General features: G+C 38.8%; 2 protein-coding genes across 2 annotated transcripts; one reads left to right on the forward strand and one right to left on the reverse strand.

The window, feature by feature from the left end:
• Positions 1-5627: 5627 nt before the first annotated feature.
• On the reverse strand, positions 5628-8266 carry LOC143260000 (uncharacterized). The gene is made up of 3 exons (XM_076524417.1): positions 6968-8266; positions 6809-6886; positions 5628-6714 (listed from the first exon to the last, which is right to left on the reverse strand). Exons 1-3 carry the CDS (start codon positions 7406-7408, stop codon positions 6532-6534), a joined length of 702 nt encoding a protein of 233 aa, XP_076380532.1. The 5' UTR covers positions 7409-8266; the 3' UTR covers positions 5628-6531.
• A 3-nt stretch (positions 8267-8269) lies between these two features.
• LOC143259999 (uncharacterized) lies at positions 8270-19142 on the forward strand. Its single transcript, XM_076524416.1, has 5 exons — positions 8270-8406; positions 15266-18583; positions 18663-18767; positions 18847-18924; positions 19019-19142. The coding sequence occupies exons 1-2, from the start codon at positions 8270-8272 to the stop codon at positions 17802-17804; spliced, it is 2676 nt and encodes an 891-aa protein (XP_076380531.1). The 3' UTR covers positions 17805-18583; positions 18663-18767; positions 18847-18924; positions 19019-19142.
• Positions 19143-21452: the final 2310 nt, after the last annotated feature.

Consider the following 21452-nt stretch of genomic DNA (forward strand, 5'->3'; position numbering starts at 1 on the left):
ATCTATCATTAGATTTTTAAATACGAGAATCTTGCTTAACTACCGATTTTACATTAGAATTCGGTATTTAGAACGAAATCTAAAGTCAGAAAATGGCACTTTACTCTTGTGATTTTACGGCTTTTTCAATTTTCTGAAAAAACCTATCATTAGATTTTTTAAATACGAGAATCTTGCTTATCTAACAATTTTACATTAGAATTAAATATTTAGAACGAAATGTAATGTCAGAAAATGTCACTTTACTCTTGTCAAATTTCGGTTTTTTCAATTTTCTGAAAAAACCTATCATTAGATTTTCTTCAAAGTACGATATTCCTGCTTAAATAACGTTTTTACATAGGGTTGAAGCATTTAGAACGAAATCTAATGTCAGAAAATGGCACTTTACTCCAGTGATTTTTCGGTTTTTTCAATTTTCTGGAACAACCTATCATCAGATTTTTTAAATACGAGAATCTTGCTTAACTACCGATTTTGTTCATTTGTTCATTTGTTCATTCGTTTTATTTGTTCATTCGTTTTATTTGTTCATTCGTTCATTCGTTCGTTTGTTCGTTTGTTCGTTTGTTCGTTTGTTCGTTTGTTCATTTGTTGATTTGTTGATTTGTTGATTTGTTCATTCGTTCATTCGTTCATTCGTTCATTCGATCGTTTGTTCGTTTGTTCGTTTGTTCGTTTGTTCGTTTGTTCATTTGTTTACTTGTTCTTTTGTTCGTTTGTTCGTTTGTTCGTTTGTTCGTTTGTTCGTTTGTCCATTTGTTCGTTTGTTCGTTTGTTCGTTTGTCCATTTGTTCATTTGTTGATGTGTTGATGTGTTGATTTGTTCATTTGTTCATTTGTTCATTTGTCCATTTGTTGATTTGTTGATTTGTTGATTTGTTGATTTGTTCATTCGTTCATTCGTTCATTCGTTCATTCGTTCATTCGTTCGTTTGTTCGTTTGTTCGTTTGTTCGTTTGTTCGTTTGTTCGTTTGTTCTTTTGTTCGTTTGTTCGTTTGTTCGTTTGTTCGTTTGTTCGTTCGTTCGTTCGTTCATTTGTTCATTTGTTCATTTGCTCATTTGTTCATTTGTTCATTTGTTCATTTGTTCATTTGTTCATTTGTTCATTTGTTGATTTGTTGATTTGTTCATTCGTTCATTCGTTCATTCGTTCATTCGTTCATTCGTTCATTCGTTCATTCGTTCATTCGTTCATTCGTTCATTTGTTCATTTGTTCATTTGTTCAATTGTTCATTTGTTCATTTGTTCATTTGTACATTTGTACATTTGTACATTTGTACATTTGTTCATTTGTTCATTTGTTCATTTTTCTTCATTTGTCCATTTGTTCATTTGTCCATTTGTTCATTTGTTCATTTGTTCATTTGTTCATTTGTTCATTTGTTCATTTGTTCATTTGTTCATTTGTTCATTTGTTCATTCGCTCTGCTCTGCTCTTCCTCGCTCTGCTCTGCTTTGCTCTTCTCTGTTCTTCTCTGCTCTCCTCTGCTCTTCTCCGCTCTTCTCAGTTCTTCTCTGCTCTTCTCTGCTCTTCTCTGCCCTGCACTTCTCTGGTCTGCTCTGGTCTGATCTGGTATGCTCTTCTCTGCTCTGCTCTACTCTTCTCCGCTCTTCTCTGCTCATCTCTGCTCTGCTCTTCTCTGCTCTGTTCTGTTCTTCTCTGCTCTGCTCTGCTCTGATCTGCTCTGCTCTCCTCTGCTCTGCTCTGCTCAGCTCTTCTCTCCTCTGCTATGCTCTGCTCTGCTCTGCTGTGCACTTCTCTGCACTGCTCTTCTCTGTTCTGGTCTGGCCTTCTCTGCTCTGCTCTTCTCTGCACTGCTCTGCTCTGCTCTGCTCTTCTCTGCTCTTCTCTGCTCTGCTCTGCTATGCTCTGCTCTTCTCTGCTCTTCTCAGCACTTCTCTGCTCTGCTCTGCTCTTCTCTGGTCTGCTCTGGTCTGCTCTGATCTGCTGTTCTCCGCCCTGCTATGCTCTTCTCCCCTCTTCTCTGCTCTGCACTTCTCTGCTCTTCTCTGCTCTTCTCTGCTCTGCTCTGCTCTTCTCTGCTCTGCTCTGCTCTTCTCTGCTCTTCTCTGCACTCCTCCGCTCTGCTCTTCTCTGCTCTTCACTGCTCAGCTCACCACTGCTCTGCTCTGCTCTCCTCTGCTCTTCTCTGTTCTGCTCTTCTCTGCTCTTCACTGCTCTTCTCTGCTCTGCTCTGCTCTTCTCTGTTCTGCTCTTCTCCGCTCTTCTCTGCTCTGCACTCCTCTGCTCTTCTCCGCTCTTCTCTGCTCTGCTCAGCTCTTCTCTGCTCTGCTCTTCTCCGTTCGGGGCAGACCAGATAACTGCAGCCCCTAAAAATTCAACGAATAACAGTTATCTGGTGTGCCCCGGGGCTCGCGATTCTCTAAAGGAAAAACAAACTGATCTGTGGGAAACCACGCGACAGTCCTCGGCCACTTACCCGGCAATATATATATTTTGTCTGCGATCCAGGAAACCAAACACTATTGGGGCCTCGAGTGCCTGGTCGTGTGTATTTCGTCAGTCGAAGGCGCGACACAATCGCCGCTCGCACTCAACATAATTTACGACAAACGCACAATTGTTTCTTTCTCTTAGTACGACATTGACAGTATGCATCGTTAGCCCGTCGACCGGATTTATGGCCATAGAAAACGAATTACGGTTTTTCCCCAATTCATGCGACTGTCCGCCGTGGGTCCTATCGGCAGACCGGACCACCCGCGAGCCACGTGAAAATATTGGAAATGCGGTCTAATTATCATAATACAAAGTATTTAATTTTATTGATTGAAACTACTGAAAATTTAAATATTCTAATTTCAAAAGTCCAATTTTAAATTAGTTTTAAAATAAATTTATCCAGTTAAGGGCACGGGTCGCCGCACACTATGACGACCCACACATAGAAGAAAACCATATACGTATATTAGTTTAGAGGTTTCTATCGACCAAAACTGACGCTTTAATATCGAAGTATGCAGTTCACAAGTGGAAAATTTAGATTCCGGAAAGACTAAACGACTGGGCTTCGGATGTAGAAATATCCGTTTTGCAGTTATTGCGGAGATATTTGCAATATTCGGCCAGAGTGGTGTCAATCTCACGAGCATGACGTCATAAGATGGCCGCCGCTAACAGTTTTTCGTAAATATCGAGAGATATAGAGCTCGAATCGAAAATTCACAACCGAAGCCCAGTAGATAAGGCACGTACAAAGGCAATGGAGTGTATTTTCAGTTGATTTCTTAGTTAATTAAGACACAGGAGTAGTTGATAGGAATTGTATCCGAAACACCAACTCGAGCTTCCGACATTTCTCACTACTAGCGTCACAGTTCTCTTCCAACCAACAAGCTACACCACAGCGAGCTTGCCGGTATAGTTACTTACAGTCGATAATACCAATCGACACAAATTACATAGTTTTATACTTCCATTCCAAATATTTTGACCATTACTAGACCAGGGGAAGGTGGCGTGCGGGGCAGTCGTGAGCGGCGCGGCAGTTCCAGCAAGAACGCTCGTCGAATATTGTAAATATCTCAACAATAATAAAGAAATGGTCATTTCTACAACCGAAGCCCAACAGCTTAGACTTTTCTGAATCGAAATATCCAACTCCCAAACTGCTCACTGGAATATTGGCACGTCCATCTTGGTTGATACGAACAGTTGTCACGAAGATATTCTGCCGCGCGCTAGGTCACTAGACCAGGGGAAGGTGGCGTGCGGGGCAGTCGTGAGCGGCGCGGCAGTTGCAGCAAGAACGCTCGTCGAATATTGTAAATATCTCAACAATAATAAAGAAATGGTCATTTCTACAACCGAAGCCCAACAGCTTAGACTTTTCTGAATCGAAATATCCAACTCCCAAACTGCTCACTGGAATATTGGCACGTCCATCTTGGTTGATACGAACAGTTGTCACGAAGATATTCTGCCGCGCGCTAGGTCACTAGACCAGGGGAAGGTGGCATGCGGGGCAGTCGTGAGCGGCGCGGCAGTTCCAGCAAGAACGCTCGTCGAATATTGTAAATATCTCAACAATAATAAAGAAATGGTCATTTCTACAACCGAAGCCCAACAGCTTAGACTTTTCTGAATTGAAATATCCAACTCCCAAACTGCTCACTGGAATATTGGCACGTCCATCTTGGTTGATACGAACAGTTGTCACGAAGATATTCTGCCGCGCGCTAGGTCACTAGACCAGGGGAAGGTGGCGTGCGGGGCAGTCGTGAGCGGCGCGGCAGTTCCAGCAAGAACGCTCGTCGAATATTGTAAATATCTCAACAATAATAAAGAAATGGTCATTTCTACAACCGAAGCCCAACAGCTTAGACTTTTCTGAATCGAGATGTCCAACTCCCGAACTGCTCACTGGAATATTGGCACGTCCATCTTGGTTGATACGAACAGTTGTCACGAAGATATTCTGCCGCGCGCTAGGTCACTAGACCAGGGGAAGGTGGCATGCGGGGCAGTCGTGAGCGGCGCGGCAGTTCCAGCAAGAACGCTCGTCGAATATTGTAAATATCTCAACAATAATAAAGAAATGGTCATTTCTACAACCGAAGCCCAACAGCTTAGAATTTTCTGAATCGAGATGTCCAACTCCCGAACTGCTCACTGGAATATTGGAACGTCCATCTTGGTTGATACGAACAGTTGTCACGAAGTTAGGGTGGATTGGTGTTTATTTCATCTTGTTTATTAATTTATTATCAAAATAAAAATGGATTAAATTCTGTGTTAGTGTTCGTGGTGCTCCTTGTGAGCGTCGAGCTTTGTAGAAGTTTGCACGTGGTGTGCCGTCCGAGTAATATGGTTTTTCTGTCTTGTGAGTCCCTTATGGTCTCGTGTGTGGTGAGTCCCTTGTGGCCTCGCGTGTAGCGAGTCCCTTGTGGCCTCGTGTGTAGTGAACCGTCGGTGCTGACGAGGTTCTTCTCCTGACTGGGTTGTCTTGTCTCTACTCTTGTCTGTCCCTCTTGTCTGTTCCGCTAGTCTGTCTTGTCTAGTCTGTCCCGCTTGTCTGTTCCGCTAGTCTGTTTTGTCTGTTTTCTAGAGGACCGGAGTCATGCCTAATATCACCTCGGTCCTCCCTACTTCTCTTAACCTAGGGTGGGCGGCAAGGAATTACGGTCCAATCACTGCAATCCCAAATCCAGTGAGACTGCCCCAAAACGGTGGGCCGGGAGTTAGGAGGGAGAGTGGCAAAATAACTCCTGCTAGACATCCCGCGTTGATGGGCCTACGTGCCCGAACAATGCCAGACCCAACCGTAATTGACTGGACCGTAATGGAGGCCAAGGACCAGGAGACGTTATGACGGTGCCGCACGTGCCCGGGAACGGGCCAGGACAGACCCATACCGTCCGGGTACCCAAGCACATGGCCCCTGCCATAAATCCTGGCCACTTGGCCGTAACATTCTGGGACTCTAACAATTTTAAGTAATCGGGTTGGTGATGTAGGAATTTTAATATTGATTGGTATTATTTCTATTTATGCTTCTTGACATTTATTATTGTATAGGTTAAGATTTTTATGTATATAGTTCGTTTATTTAAAAAAGTGAGGGTGATGGAGCAATTCGGAAGTAAAATAAATAACAGGAATGATAAAAATTATGTTTTATTCATAAGAATGAATTAAAATTAATCCTTTGCGCTCGAGCGGCGCCGATACGGCGCCCGGCCGATTTGAAGTGTCACCTCGGGTAGCGCTGCTGCGGCACCCGGCTGATTTGAAGTCTCAAATTGCGGGACGCTCTTGCGGCAAGTGTCAACTCGAGCGATGCTGCTACGCCGCTATGGTCGTTTGTAACTCGATCTGCTTATTTACGATGAGCGATAAGATATTTTTCTCGGAAATACTTTCGTGGACTAGGCTTGGCTGGCATTGTAGCCAAATCTTAGCTCAGTTTAGTTAGTCTCAGCGTTGCATTCGCTTGAAACAGTCTTGCCAGTAAAAATAGTAGCTAAAAAGTGTTTGAGCCCTAAAAATATGGAGGAAGAACAAATCAGCTCAAGTTCGGACGAATTCGATTTTGCCGCTTTGGATGAAAAAATTACGCTGATTTCCGACGGATTACGCCGTGAAACGAACGAATCCAGTGAAGATAGTGATACAGTAAGAGGTGTGAGAGGGCGAAAAATTAGAATTATAGAGAGCGACAGTGAAGTTGAAAGTGATGCTGAAAGAGAAATTGAAAATGAAGCTGCGGAAGGTGCAAGCAGTTCAGCATGGGTACTTTGCGAAGACTACGACGAATCTCTCTAATAAACAAATGCTTTACATCCCTTAACGCGATTATTTATTATTAAATCAGCTTTGCAAATCATTCGTTGAATTCTGTTCGTACATGGAATTATTCAAATTAAAAAGATAATTAAAAGATAATTAAAAACACTAACTTTATTTTAATTAACCCTGATAGAAAAAGTACAAAAATCACTTTTACTTATATTACTTTATTATATTACTAAAACAAAATCAATAAAAAAATAAATAAAACAAAAATTAATAGAAATTTACTACGTATTTTGCGCTCCCTCCTCTCCCTCCTCTTCCTCCCCTTCCTCCCCTTCCTCCTCTTCCTCCTCTTCCTCCTCTTCCTCCTCTTCCTCCTCTTCCTCTTTCCCCTTTTTTGCCCCTCTTTTGGGGGCCATACATAGTTTTTTTAAATAGCTTTTTCAGCTCTCTCTGCAACGTATAAGTATATATTATTATTATTATTTGTTATTATACATATATTACTATATTAAATTATATATAAAAGTATTTTTTATTTACTTACATTAGCAGCAACTAGGTTTGCCAGGTTAGGCCTAGCTGTCCCTCGAGCCAGCTGGCCTAATATATTTCGCCACTGCGACTGTAACATAACAGCAGAAATAGAAATATATATATTATAATTATACATTCTGCTTTTTACACATATATTGCATATACTTACAGCTCTCCCAGCCTCGTACGCGGCAGCGATTTCTCGCTGCCGCGCCAGAATTGAGTCCAGCGACTCGGTGGTGTTCTCCGCTGCGACGTTACTTGTAGCTGTTGCGGAGGTTGCCTCCGCTGCGACGTTACTTGTAGCTGCGGAGGTTGCCTCCGCTGCGGCGTTAGTTGTAGCTGCGGAGGCTGCCTCCGCTGCTGCGTTAGTTGTAGCTGCGGAGGCTGCCTCCGCTGCTGTGACCGTGTTGTTTAGTACAATACCTTCCATTTGGTTCGTTATGTTATCCATGGTTCTAAAAAAAAAAGTAATATTATTAACACATTGCGGACGGCTCACGAGATATCTCGTGGCAACAAGCAACCAGCCGCAAATATTTCTGTTACGTAACCATGGTAACGAAGCCTCTCGCATTACTAAGTAATTGTAGCGAAGCAAATGAATCATTCCAAGAATGTAAAAAATCTTATATAGTAAACAGATATATAAACTATGTATATATAGTATTATTTAAGAACACTAAATGCAAATTAGAAATGTGTGTTAAAATAAATTGCTACAATTACTAGAACAAATTTCTACAAACGTTTACGCACATTTCTAATTTGCATTTAGTATTCTTAAATAATATTATATATACATAGTTTATATATCTGTTTATTATATAAGATTTTTTACATTCTTGGAATGATTCATTTGCTTCGCTACAATTACTTAGGAATGCGAGAGGCTTCGTTACCATGGTTATGTAACAGAAATTGTATGTACTTACATGTAATCCTACGTCTGCAAGACTTGAACGTTGAATGAAACTGCGACCCTTTGAAATAATATCATTGCTTGTCTGCCAATTGTTCAAATAATATCATTGGTTGTCTGCCAAGGGTTCAAGTAATATCATTGGTCGTCTGTCAATTGTTCAAATAATATCATTGGTTGTCTGCCAATTGTTCAAATAATATCATTGGTTGTGTGCCAATGGCAATGTCCAATGGTAGCATCGCAAGCATAACCTGCGTTTTTACGTCGCGTTCGATCGTAATTTGTTCTCCAAGTGATACGGTCTAGGAGTGCAAAGCGTGCGATTTCTATTTCTTATAATTTTAGATTTTTTCTATTTCATTCTATTTCATGCTATTTCATTCTATTACATTCTATTTCATTCTATTTCATTCTATTTTATTCTATTTAATTCTATTCTTTTTGATTCTACTTTTATATTCTACTCTATTCGGCATTATTCTACTACATTTCATTGTAAACAATAGAAACAGATAAATTTAACAATTTCAAAAGTGTAGCGAAACGATGCCAAAGGTTGTGAATTCAATGAATTGGGAGGATGTGGTTTCTTCCCAATTGTTCAGATGTATGAAGGGAGGTGCATCGAAACACCTGACCTTGACCAGACCAAGATACAGCAAAAGAAAAATTATGAAGGAGAGGTAAGTGAGCATTTTGTTTCGTTACTATGATTTCGGTAATATGTTTCGATATAATTTAAATGGTAAGTTCTCATTTCTGCTGGAAATACATTTTTTCGCTTTCTCGCTTTTGTACTTTCATTTCTCGGATTTTTATGATATTGACATATGCTGTAGTCCATATTCAATCATTCGAATGAAGTTGTAAAACAAAATCGACGGGTCGAAGTAGCTGATTAGTGTCATTTATACGTTATTTATATTTCACGTAAATTTCTGTATCATCGAAAGCACTGACATCGAGATATCCCTTCCTTTTTCTTGGGATCTTCGTCACGTACAAATGCTTTCCCGGTTGTATGGACGTATGTTCGTATTGTTTGACGAACAGATGGGGTCGAAAGGAAATTTTAGGATTATTGTCGTAAAGAAAGCTGATTGCCTTCGGTGTCCCTAAAGAAAGAAATTAGAAGGCCGAGGATCTGGAACTCGTTGCTTTTACGAGCGGTCCTTGAGACCCGGCCGCGTACGGCACACAGATGGGAAGGTTACAATTTCCGCGTCCGACAATTCATTCCCTCCCACGGTGAGGGCCCACTGCAGATATTATTTCAATACGTATTCTGCATTTGTTTGCAACAAACGTTTTCTCTTCAATCTTCTGCAAAGAGCGTAGCCGACTCAAGATGGTCAAAATTGTCCTTACAGGTTTTTCAATGAGTACTATACCGTTCGATCTAAATAAATTGATATTATTAATTAAATAATGCGAGCCAGAGAGAGTCACTGTGCCGTTGTAACCATTTCGAATCATAACCTGGAGTAAGCCGTTCAATCTTTCCATTTTAATTGAACACTTGCAAATGATAACGATGACAATACAAGTAGCAACGATTTGTTGCATAGCAATACGGCCCACCGGTCAACAAAAACCTAGCTGCGCAAAATTTCAACCCGGTTGCAAGCTGTGGTTATCTCTGACTATCACGAAGTCAAATAATATTAATGCGCCATTGGAGTTCAGTAATGATGTAGCACAAATCTAAGCTCAATCAAAATTTATTGTACGTATCTATTATTTAAAAAATATAATATTATATATTAGAACTTAGACTTATATGTGGGATTAATTTATAATAGAGTTGAATATAATTTTTATTTTGATTTCTCGGTTCGAGAGATATGAAATTATCTAATTGAATAATTGAATTTGATTTCTAATATACAGTTACGGGGTAATTTTCTTAGAAATAAATAATTGGGTTATAGTTAATTAGTACTATGATTGTAATAATATAATTTATTTTATTTAGGTTTATTTGATTGAATTATATTGAACTGTTAATTATATGAATCAATTTGCTTTGTTGGAGTGAGAATATATATACAGGGTGTCCCACAATTATTTTAACAGCCGAAAATGAGGGGTAGCTGAGGTCATTTGAAGTAACTTTTTCCTTTGCGAAAATGCAATCCGCGGCTTCGTTTGCAAGTTATTAACGAAAAACACTGACCAATGAGACGAATTGGCGCGAACCATATGGTTATCGATCGGCCGAGCGGCACGTGCGTTTACCGCTGAGTTTGACAGTTGAAGGAGGGTCTGTGTGCGGCGTCCGAATCAATGAACAAGTCACGGAGCATGAACTTTTGATATTTTTTTTTACCACGTGACAGTGATAATTTCAAGAAAAACGCTATTCATCCTTATTTCAGAATGTCTGAAGAATGTTTACTAAATTTTCGGTCCCGAAATAATATGTAGTTTAACCGTGACAACCGTTTTAATTTTCTCACGTGTACCGTATGAAATTTGTATGCGATATGTACAGTGAAGATTAACAATAAGCAACCCAGTCGAAGTACATAAATGATATTTGAATTTAAATAATTCCGTGTCCGAACAGAATTCAACGAACGATGCGCAAAGCTAATTTAATAAATAATAATCGCGTTAAAGGACATAAGGGATATGTTTGTTAGAGAAATATGAAGAATATTATCAATAAGAAACTCATCCATTTAGTTGTAAATCCACTTCATGCACGGAAATGTGTGCAGGAGGATAGTGCATGGACCTCGTACAATGTATGATGAACTGCACAGCTGATCTCTATCCGACAGCGACGAACAGAAGGATATCTCCGGGCAAGCAATTTCAACGTTTACTTTCACTGCATTATCACTAAACACTGATCACTTATCAATAATATTTATGAACCAACTTTCCTGGGTTAATATGTATGGCCCTGAAAAGAGCCGATTGTTTTATGCGACGCGTTCGAAGTTCATATCGTTAAGAAAACATACCGCGTTGACGGGATGAACTGCGGAAGACTAGCACGATGGCTGACAATGTTCGCGTTCGATGGGAAACAGTTGAAATTCGCTCGTAGGAAAACGAAACAATGTCGGCCATCGTGCCAGTCTTCTGCAGTTCGTCTCGACAACGTGGTACATACGTGTCGTTAACAGTGAGAACTTCGAACGCGTCGCATAAAAATATCTGCTCTTTTCAGAGCTATACATATTAACAAAGGGAAGTTCATCCATAAATATTATTGATAAGTGATCAGTGTTTAGTGATAATGCAGTGAAAGTAAACGTTGAAATTGCCTGTCCGGAGACATCCTTCTGTTCGTTGCCGTCGGATACATGAAGTGGATTTTACAACTAAATGGGTGAGTTTCTTATTGATAATATTCTTCATATTTCTCTAACAAACATATCCCTTATGTCCTTTAACGCGATTATTATTTATTAAATTAGCTTTGCGCATCGTTCGTTGAATTCTGTTCGGACACGGAATTATTTAAATTCAAATATCATTTATGTACTTCGACTGGGTTGCTTATTGTTAATCTTCACTGTACATATCGCATACAAATTTCATACGGTACACGTGAGAAAATTAAAACGGTTGTCACGGTTAAACTACATATTATTTCGGGACCGAAAATTTAGTAAACATTCTTCAGACATTCTGAAATAAGGATGAATAGCGTTTTTCTTGAAATTATCACTGTCACGTGGTAAAAAAAATATCAAAAGTTCATGCTTCGTGACTTGTTCATTGATTCGGACGCCGCACACAGTCCCTCCTTCAACTGTCAAACTCAGCGGTAAACGCACGTGCCGCTCGGCCGATCGATAACCATATGGTTCGCGCCAATTCGTCTCATTGGCCAGTGTTTTTCGTTAATAACTCGCAAACGAAGCCGCGGATTGCATTTTCGCAAAGGAAAAAGTTACTTCAAATGATCTCAGCTACCCCTCATTTTCGGCTGTTAAAATAATTGTGGGACACCCTGTATATGTTATTCTAATTGCGGCTAAAAAATTGGCTACAAAATATTTTTCATACATACAATTTATGAATTCATCTAAAAATTTAGATAGTTTTCATACGAGTGACAAGTAGAGATTAATTTTTAATATTACATGAAAGTTTGAATAAGAAATTTAAATTAAATAATGGTAAAAATTCAGTGCGCCAGCACCAACGGTTCGACTGCTGTTGTTCGTTAATTTTAAGAATTTTTAGGGGCTGCAGTTATCTCGATGGTAAATTTTAATAATTATCTGGGTTGAATAAATTTATGCGAACCGTACAAATCGCACGTCGCTTTCATTATAAATGGACTAAGTCGTAACGGTGTAAAAGTATGGGACAATGTTTTCATTAAAATTTTAGTTTAACAATAAGTGTTTCATTTACATTGAAAGGATTCTGAATGAGGAAAATTATATTATTTGCACAAATTATAAATATTATTGATTTCTTAATTTAATACATTTGAAAAAGGGAATTACATGATTATAAGTTATAGTATTTATTTACGAATAAATTTAATGATTTTAAAATGTGTGTGCGTGTGTTGTAGAAGAAGAAAGTAATATTAGTATAAGTAAAAGTGATTTTTTCGTACTTTTTGTATCAGGGTTAATTAAAATAAAGTTAGTGTTTTTAATTATCTCGAAAGTAAAAGAGTTAATTTAATATTTCTGTTATGTATCATAATAGTTATTAATAATGAATTGATGAGTTTATGTTGGAAGAAAATCCTAACTTTGGCATTGTTAGTTGTTACATTTTGTATTGGAATCTTTGTTTTTTCTTTTCTTTTTACGGACATTATTCTTTCATACTTTTAAATATATTTATTCATTTATCCTACATCAAATTGAATTGGTTAGTTTAGGGTATTCAATAATAATTGAAATAAATAATGGTTCATTGTCGTATAAAGTATTAAAGTCGTGTAAAGAATTAAGTTTAGATTTATGGTGATTGAAGATTTAAATTTTTATTAATATTAATCAGTAAAATTAAATGATTTGTATTTCATAACAATTTTATTACTTTGTTGTAATATAATTTAACTTAACTGTATAAATTTATTTTAATACTAATTTAAAATTGGACTTTTGAAATTAGAATATTTAAATTTTCAGTAGTTTTAAGCAATAAAATTAAATATTTTGTATTATGACAATTAGACCGCATTTCCACGGTGGACAGTCGCATGAATTGGGGAAAACCGTAATTCGTTTTTTATGGCCATAAATCCGGTCGACGGGCTAACGATGCATACTGTCAATGTCGTACTAAGAGAAAGAAACAGTTGTGCGTTTGTCGTAAATTATGTTGAGTGCGAGCGGCGATTGTGTCGCGCCTTCGACTGACGATATACACACGACCATGCACTCGAGGCCCCAATAGTGTTTGGTTTCCTGGATCGCAGACAAAATATATATATATTGCCGGGTAAGTGGCCGAGGACTGTCGCGTGGTTTTCCACAGATCAGTTTGTTTTTCCTTTAGAGAATCGCGGGCCTCGGGGCATTCGTTGAATTATTAGGGGCTGCAGTAATCTGGTATGCCCCGAGGCCCGCGATTCTCTAAAGGAAAAACAAACTGATCTGTGGAAAACCACGCGACAGTCCTCGGCCACTTACCCGGCAATATATATATATTTTGTCTGCGATCCAGGAAACCAAACACTATTGGGGCCTCGAGTGCATGGTCGTGTGTATATCGTCAGTCGAAGGCGCGACACAATCGCCGCTCGCACTCAACATAATTTACGACAAACGCACAACTGTTTCTTTCTCTTAGTACGACATTGACAGTATGCATCGTTAGCCCGTCGACCGGATTTATGGCCATAAAAAACGAATTACGGTTTTCCCCAATTCATGCGACTGTCCACCGTGGGTCCTATCGGCAGACCAGACCACCCGCGGGCCACGTGAAAATCTTGGAAATGCGGTCTAATTATCATAATACAAAATATTTAATTTTATTGATTAAAACTACTGAAAATTTAAATATTCTAATTTTAAATGTCCAATTTTAAATTAGTATTACATTAAATTTATCCAGTCAAGTTAAATTATATTACAACAAAGTAATAAAATTGTTATGAAATACAAATAATTTAATTTTACTGATTAATAGTAATAAAAATTTAAATCTTCACGTTTCACATTGTATACGTGACGCTGGGACCCCCAAACAGTCAGGGCACGATGTATATCTAATGGTACCGGTGATGATGTATCGCGGTATCTAATATATACAGTTTACATCACCGTCGTTGCCCGCTGACGGAACCGGCGAAAATGTAAACCGATATCGTAGTATCTTAGTACTAAATAAACTATAGATGAATTTTTGTCCGAGGCTAAAATTTCAACACTAACCAATTCAATTTGATGTAGGATAAATGAATAAATATATTTAAAAGTATGAAAGAATAATGTCCGTAAAAAAGAAAAGAAAAAACAAAGATTCCAATACAAAATGTAACAACTAACAATGCCAAAGTTAGGATTTTCTTCCAACATAAACTCATCAATTCATTATTAATAACTATTATGATACATAACAGAAATATTAAATTAACTCTTTTACTTTCGAGATAATTAAAAACACTAACTTTATTTTAATTAACCCTGATACAAAAAGTACGAAAAAATCACTTTTACTTATACTAATATTACTTTCTTCTTCTACAACACACGCACACACATTTTAAAATCATTAAATTTATTCGTAAATAAATACTATAACTTATAATCATGTAATTCCCTTTTTCAAATGTATTAAATTAAGAAATCAATAATATTTATAATTTGTGCAAATAATATAATTTTCCTCATTCAGAATCCTTTCAATGTAAATGAAACACTTATTGTTAAACTAAAATTTTAATGAAAACATTGTCCCATACTTTTACACCGTTACGACTTAGTCCATTTATAATGAAAGCGACGTGCGATTTGTACGGTTCGCATAAATTTATTCAACCCAGATAATTATTAAAATTTACCATCGAGATAACTGCAGCCCCTAAAAATTCTTAAAATTAACGAACAACAGCAGTCGAACCGTTGGTGCTGGCGCACTGAATTTTTACCATTATTTAATTTAAATTTCTTATTCAAACTTTCATGTAATATTAAAAATTAATCTCTACTTGTCACTCGTATGAAAACTATCTAAATTTTTAGATGAATTCATAAATTGTATGTATGAAAAATATTTTGTAGCCAATTTTTTAGCCGCAATTAAAATAATATATATATATATGTTCTCACTCCAACAAAGCAAATTAATTCATATAATTAACAGTTCAATATGATTCAATTGCTATGCAACAAATCGTTGCTACTTGTATTGTCATCGTTATCATTTGCAAGTGTTCAATTAAAATGGAAAGATTGAACGGCTTACTCCAGGTTATGATTCGAAATGGTTGCAACGGCACAGTGACTGGCTCACATTATTTAATTAATAATATCAATCTATTTAGATCGAACGGTATAGTACTCATTTGAAAACCTTTATTTTTGTTTGTATATTTTGCATTTATAGAACTCAACAAGCTGCAGCGGCAAGGAAGATGCGCACCGAGAAGATCGAAGCAGCGGAGGTAAGTCAAGAAATGCCCCATTTCATCATCGAGCCAGGAACGCAAGAGCAATCATGTGCACAGCCAATCATCGATGAAGGATTAACCATAACGGACTTCCGGTTCGTGGTGGAGCAGGTACTACTGATAGGGTACCACTCGGCAACGTTCGAATGTACCACGCAACATTTGCAAGTGATCGGGATGAAGCGCTCGGGATTGTTAGCAACGATAACTCTGAAGTGCAAGATGTGCCAATATGAAGCGGAAGTGCACAGTCAAACGGCAGACAACAAAACAATGGACTTGAATTATACTACGACCCTCGCTGCAATCACTTCTGGAGGTGGTTACGCAAAGATGGAAGAAATGTTTGCAACAATGAACATTCCATGCATGTCAAGGACGGAATATCGAAGACGTCATGACGACATTGTTGAAGATTTGGTGAGTCTTGCTGAAGCAGAAATGCTAGCAGCGGCAGAAGAGGAGAAACAATTAGCCGTCCGAAGAGGCGACGTTTCAGTTTCCGGTATCCCTTTCATCCCCGTCGTGGCTGACGGCAGCTGGATGAAAAGATCGTACCATACTGGAAGGCATGACTCCTTGTCCGGTATTGGTGCAATAGCGGGATACCACACAAAAAAAGTGTTATTTGCAGGTGTGAAAAATAAAGTGTGTTTGATTTGCCACAACGCTTCGAAGAGGAAGGAAAGCCCCAGAGAACATAGATGCTTCAAGAACTGGGGACGAAATGAGACATCCACGAGAATGGAGAGTGCTGCAATTGCTGAGGGTTTCCAGACCAGCATAGAAAAAAGAGGTCTGATATATAATATATTGATTGCCGATGGCGACAGCAGCGTATATAAAAGGATTTTGGATTGTGATCCATACAAGGCAGAGATGGTTCGTGTGAAAAAGATTGAGTGCACGAACCATTTATTGCGCAATTTTTGCAACAAACTGAAAGATGTTGTAAAGAAGACTCCACCTGGCATTTATCGAAAAGCCGTGGAAAATAACATTCGTAGACTGCGCACGGATGTTGTGAAGGCTGCAGTTTACAGATCGAAGGAAAATCTTCCGACCCACCAAAGAATAAAAAATTTGCAAACGGATCTACTAAATATTCCCAGCCACGTTTTCGGAGAGCACAAGGAGTGTCGAAGACTAGGATATTTCTGCGACCGCCCAGAAAACACGGGAGAAGACAACTTGGTACCGCATCTCAAGAAAATCGGCACATATAACCGGATGCATGAGATCTTCCGTCCATTGATGGCTCATGCTGAAAGTTTGTTACATAATACTACAAACAATTCAGTTGAGAACCTCAATGCAATCATTGCAAAATATACCGGTGGGAAAAGGTTAAATTGGGGCCAGAGAGGGTCATATTCTGCGAGATGTGCAGCTGCTGTTGTACAGCACAACACGCAAAAACTAATATCAAAGGTAATAGAGGGCAAGGGTGTGAAGCCGCCGAAATTGATAGAACAATTAGAAGAAAGAAGGAAAGGCATTAATGAAAAAGGAAACGAAAGGAAAAGAAAGTCTCCGAAGAAGGTGAGAAACCCGTTTTGTTCAGCAATGGACCCGGATTATGGAGTTAGCGCAGAGAAACCGGATATGGAGCAACATCTATTTAGCTTTGAAAAAGAAAGGCACATGGAGATGCTGCAGGACTGGCAAACGAATCGAAAGAAAATAGAGAGGGATACGGTAGAACAAAATAAAAGCCACGAGTGGCATACATACCGATCCAAATTACTTACAGCGTCGAACTTTGGCAAAGTGTGTCGGCGAAGGAAAACAACCAAGTGTGGAAATTTGGTAAAGTCACTGCTGTATCCAAACATATTGCAGCTGCCTGCCATTGAATATGGTCGGCAGTGTGAGAATATTGCCCGCGAACAACTTGCGAAGGAGGAAGACGTGGAAATCCGCAAATGCGGTCTCTTCATTGATGCAGAGATACCATTTTTGGGGGCATCTCCGGACGGCATAATTGACGACGACGGTATCGTGGAAATTAAATGCCCGAAGACGGCAGAAAAATTCTCGCCAGAAGAAGCGATAAAAAATATTCAACCACTACGAAGAATATTTGAAGATGATGCAGGTACTGCATTACGCAGAACCCATCACTATTTTTACCAAGTGCAGGGACAACTGCACATAACAGGTCGACAATATTGTCTGTTTTGTTTGTGGACACCAAAGGGTATGAAAACTATAAAAGTAACCAAAGACGACACATTTTGGCAGAACGAAATGAAATCGAAATTGTCGCGATTCTACGTCCATTGTATGTTGCCCGAAATATTGGACAGCCGCTACATTAGGAACATGAGTATCCGAGAGGCCACAGAAACGGAGTACAAAAAACCAATTGTGATTAGCACAAAACTAATTAAAAAACCTGAAGCGAACCCACACAATGTCGGGTTGCACACTTCGTGTGCGCCTTCGCTGATTATTTCAGCGAAGGAAATTTAAAACAGATCTGAGCTCGCGAGTCATTAGATTCGCTCGAGCGTACCCACGCAATGTCGGGTTGCACACTTCGTGTGCGCCTTCGCTGATTATTTCAGCGAAGGAAATTTAAAACAGATCTGAGCTCGCGAGTCATTAGATTCGCTCGAGCGTACCCACGCAATGTCGGGTTGCACACTTCGTGTGCGCCTTCGCTGATTATTTCAGCGAAGGAAATTTAAAACAGATCTGAGCTCGCGAGTCATTAGATTCGCTCGAGCGTACCCACGCAATGTCGGGTTGCACACTTCGTGTGCGCCTTCGCTGATTATTTCAGCGAAGGAAATTTAAAACAGATCTGAGCTCGCGAGTCATTAGATTCGCTCGAGCGTACCCACGCAATGTCGGGTTGCACACTTCGTGTGCGCCTTCGCTGATTATTTCAGCGAAGGAAATTTAAAACAGATCTGAGCTCGCGAGTCATTAGATTCGCTCGAGCGTACCCACGCAATGTCGGGTTGCACACTTCGTGTGCGCCTTCGCTGATTATTTCAGCGAAGGAAATTTAAAACAGATCTGAGCTCGCGAGTCATTAGATTCGCTCGAGCGTACCCACGCAATGTCGGGTTGCACACTTCGTGTGCGAATTTTTCCTTGCATGTTGCAGATGATGTTCACGCGGATCGGCAGTGAGGTGTGCTTGCGATGCTACCATTGACAGCGCCACTGCGGTTGAGGGAACGACCGACAATGTTCTGGCCAGAAGGAAAGAAGTCGCTCTGGCATTCAACGCCGGGAAAACTGTATGTATTTGCAATATGTATGTACGATGAAATGCTTATTCATAATGTATGTACTTCTAATTCCACGTCTATGTTACAGGCAAGTATGAAGACAGTTCTTGCTAAATTGGCTCGGTAGGCGGAAACCACCTTCCATTTGACCGGAGGGAGAGAAGTCGCTCTGGCATTCAACGCCGGGAAAACTGTAGGTATATGCAATATATATGTACGATGAAATGTATATTCATAATATATATACTTCTAATTCTGCTGTTATGTTACAGTCGCAGTGGCGAAATATGTTAGGCCAGCTGGCTCGGGGGACAGCTAGGCCTAACCTGGCGAACCTAGTGGCTGCTAATGTAAGTAAATGAAAAATACTTTTATATATAATTTAATATAGTAATATATGTATAATAACAAATAATAATAATAATATATACTTATACGTTGCAGAGAGAGCTGAAAAAACTTTTTAAAAGAACTGTTTATGGCCCCCAGAAGAGGGGCAATGAAAAAAGAAGAGGAAGAGGAGGAAGAGGAGGAAGAGGAGGAAGGGGAGGAAGAGGAGGAAGAGGAGGAAGAGGAGGGAGAGGAGGGAGCGCCAAATATATCGTTAATTTTTATTAAATGTAAGTTTGAATAAAAAATTTAAATTAAATAATGGTAAATTTAGTGCCAGCACCAACGGTTAAACTACTGTTATTCGTTAATTTTAAGAATTTTTAAATTTTTAAAGACTGATTTGGTATTAAGTAATTTTTGGGGGCTGTTGCCCGTCACTTTCGTTATAAATGGAATAAGTCAGTTTTCTTTAAAATTTTAGTTTAACAATAAGTGTTTCATTTACATTGAAAGGATTCTGAATAAGGAAAATTTTATTATTTGTACGAATTATAAATATTATTGATTTCTCTCTGAATTTAATATAGTTGAAACCTGATTACCTGATTATAAGTTATAGTATTTATTTGTGTGTGTTGTAGAAGAAGAAAGTAATATTAATATAAGTAAAAGTGATTTTTATACTTTTTGTATCAGGGTTAATTAAAATAAAGTTAGTGTTTTTAATTATCTTTTAATTATCTTTTTAATTTGAATAATTCCATGTACGAACAGAATTCAACGAATGATTTGCAAAGCTGATTTAATAATAAATAATCGCGTTAAGGGACGTAAAGCATTTGTTTATTAGAGAGATATGAAAAATATTATCAGTAAGAAACTCACCCATTCAGTTGAGGATACATTTGCTGGCTGAAATTCACGATGTCGAAGGGCACTGACCTTGTACAACGTACAGCTGATCTTTCACTGCACTGTCACCAAACACTGATCACTTAATTAATCACTGATAATCCGAAACATTTGTGGATATTACGAAAGATGACTGAGACGCGTTTGCAGATAATCGTTTGTACGACACGTTCGCGGGTAATCGTTTATTCGACGTGTTCGTTCGGCAGTCGTCGTTTCACTGCCAAAAAATCGAGGCCTCGACCGTGGGCCCTTGTCGTTCGTCGTTCGGCCGTCCGAGGAAATGACACTCGATACCGCAGGGTGACAGCGAGGCGGACACAGTTTACGTCTCGGCATATCTTGTTTATTTCATTTGGTGGTACCCTGCGCTTCGAAGAAAATGGTATCGGGTGTTATTTCCTCGGACGGCCGAAAGACGAACAAGGGCCCACGGTCGATATTATATTTGAAAAAAGGAATTACCTGATTATAAGTTATAGTATTTATTTAAGAATAAATGTAATGATTTTAAAATGTGTGTGCGTGTGTTGTAGAAGAAGAAAGTAATATTAACCCTTTGCACTCGAGGCCTTTTTCGCTTGCGCAAACCAGCAACTCGAGACGATTTCGGACAAATTATGCAAATATTTTAGAAGTAGTTTACAAATATTTATTAACAAATAAATGTATAAAAATAATAATATTTCACTAGTTTACTTATTTATACGTTGAAAACAATAAACTTTGATAAATATTACACTCTGTAATTAGTTTTGGTGTGACATCTTGTAAAACAATATCCTATATTATATAATATAATATAGTAATATATATAATAACAAATAATAATAATAATATATACTTATACGTTGCAGAGAGAGCTGACAAAATTATTCAAATGAACCATTTATGGCCCCCAGAAGAGGGGCAAGGAAAGAAGAAGAGGAAGAGGAGGAAGAGGAGGAAGAGGAGGGAGAGGAGGGGGAGGAGGGGGAGTTCTAAATATGTTTTGAACTTTTATTAATAAAAAAATCGTTTTTATCATTTCTGTTGTTCATTTTATTTACGAATTGCTCCATCACCATCAGTTTTTTAAATAAACGAACTACATTTAAATTATTTGTTTACTTCGCATTATCTACATATCACATCCAATCCCACTAGCACTGTCCGACGATTCAGAAAAGTCTAAGCTGAGGGGCTTCGGTTGTAGAAAGGACCATTTTTTTATAATTGTTCAGATATTTACAATATTCGACGAGCGTTCTTGCTGCAACTGCCGCGCCGCTCACGACTGCCCCGCACGCCACCTTCCCCTGGTCTAGTAACCTAGCGCGCGGCAGAATATCTTCGTGACAACTGTTCGTATCAACCAAGATGGACGTGCCAATATACCAGTGAGCAGTTTGGGAGTTGGATATTTCGATTCAGAAAAGTCCAAGCTGTTGGGCTTCGGTTGTAGAAATGACCATTTCTTTATTATTGTTGAGATATTTACAATATTCGACGAGCGTTCTTGCTGCAACTACCGCGCCGCTCACGACTGCCCCGCACGCCACCTTCCCCTGGTCTAGTAACCTAGCGCGCGGCAGAACGGGCTCATGAAGCAGGAATCAGTTTCATGAAACTCAGTTTGTGAAACGGTTTTGAC

The sequence above is a fragment of the Megalopta genalis genome, chromosome 9, assembly GCF_051020955.1.
Source record: "Megalopta genalis isolate 19385.01 chromosome 9, iyMegGena1_principal, whole genome shotgun sequence".
NCBI classification, from domain to species: domain Eukaryota; kingdom Metazoa; phylum Arthropoda; class Insecta; order Hymenoptera; family Halictidae; genus Megalopta; species Megalopta genalis.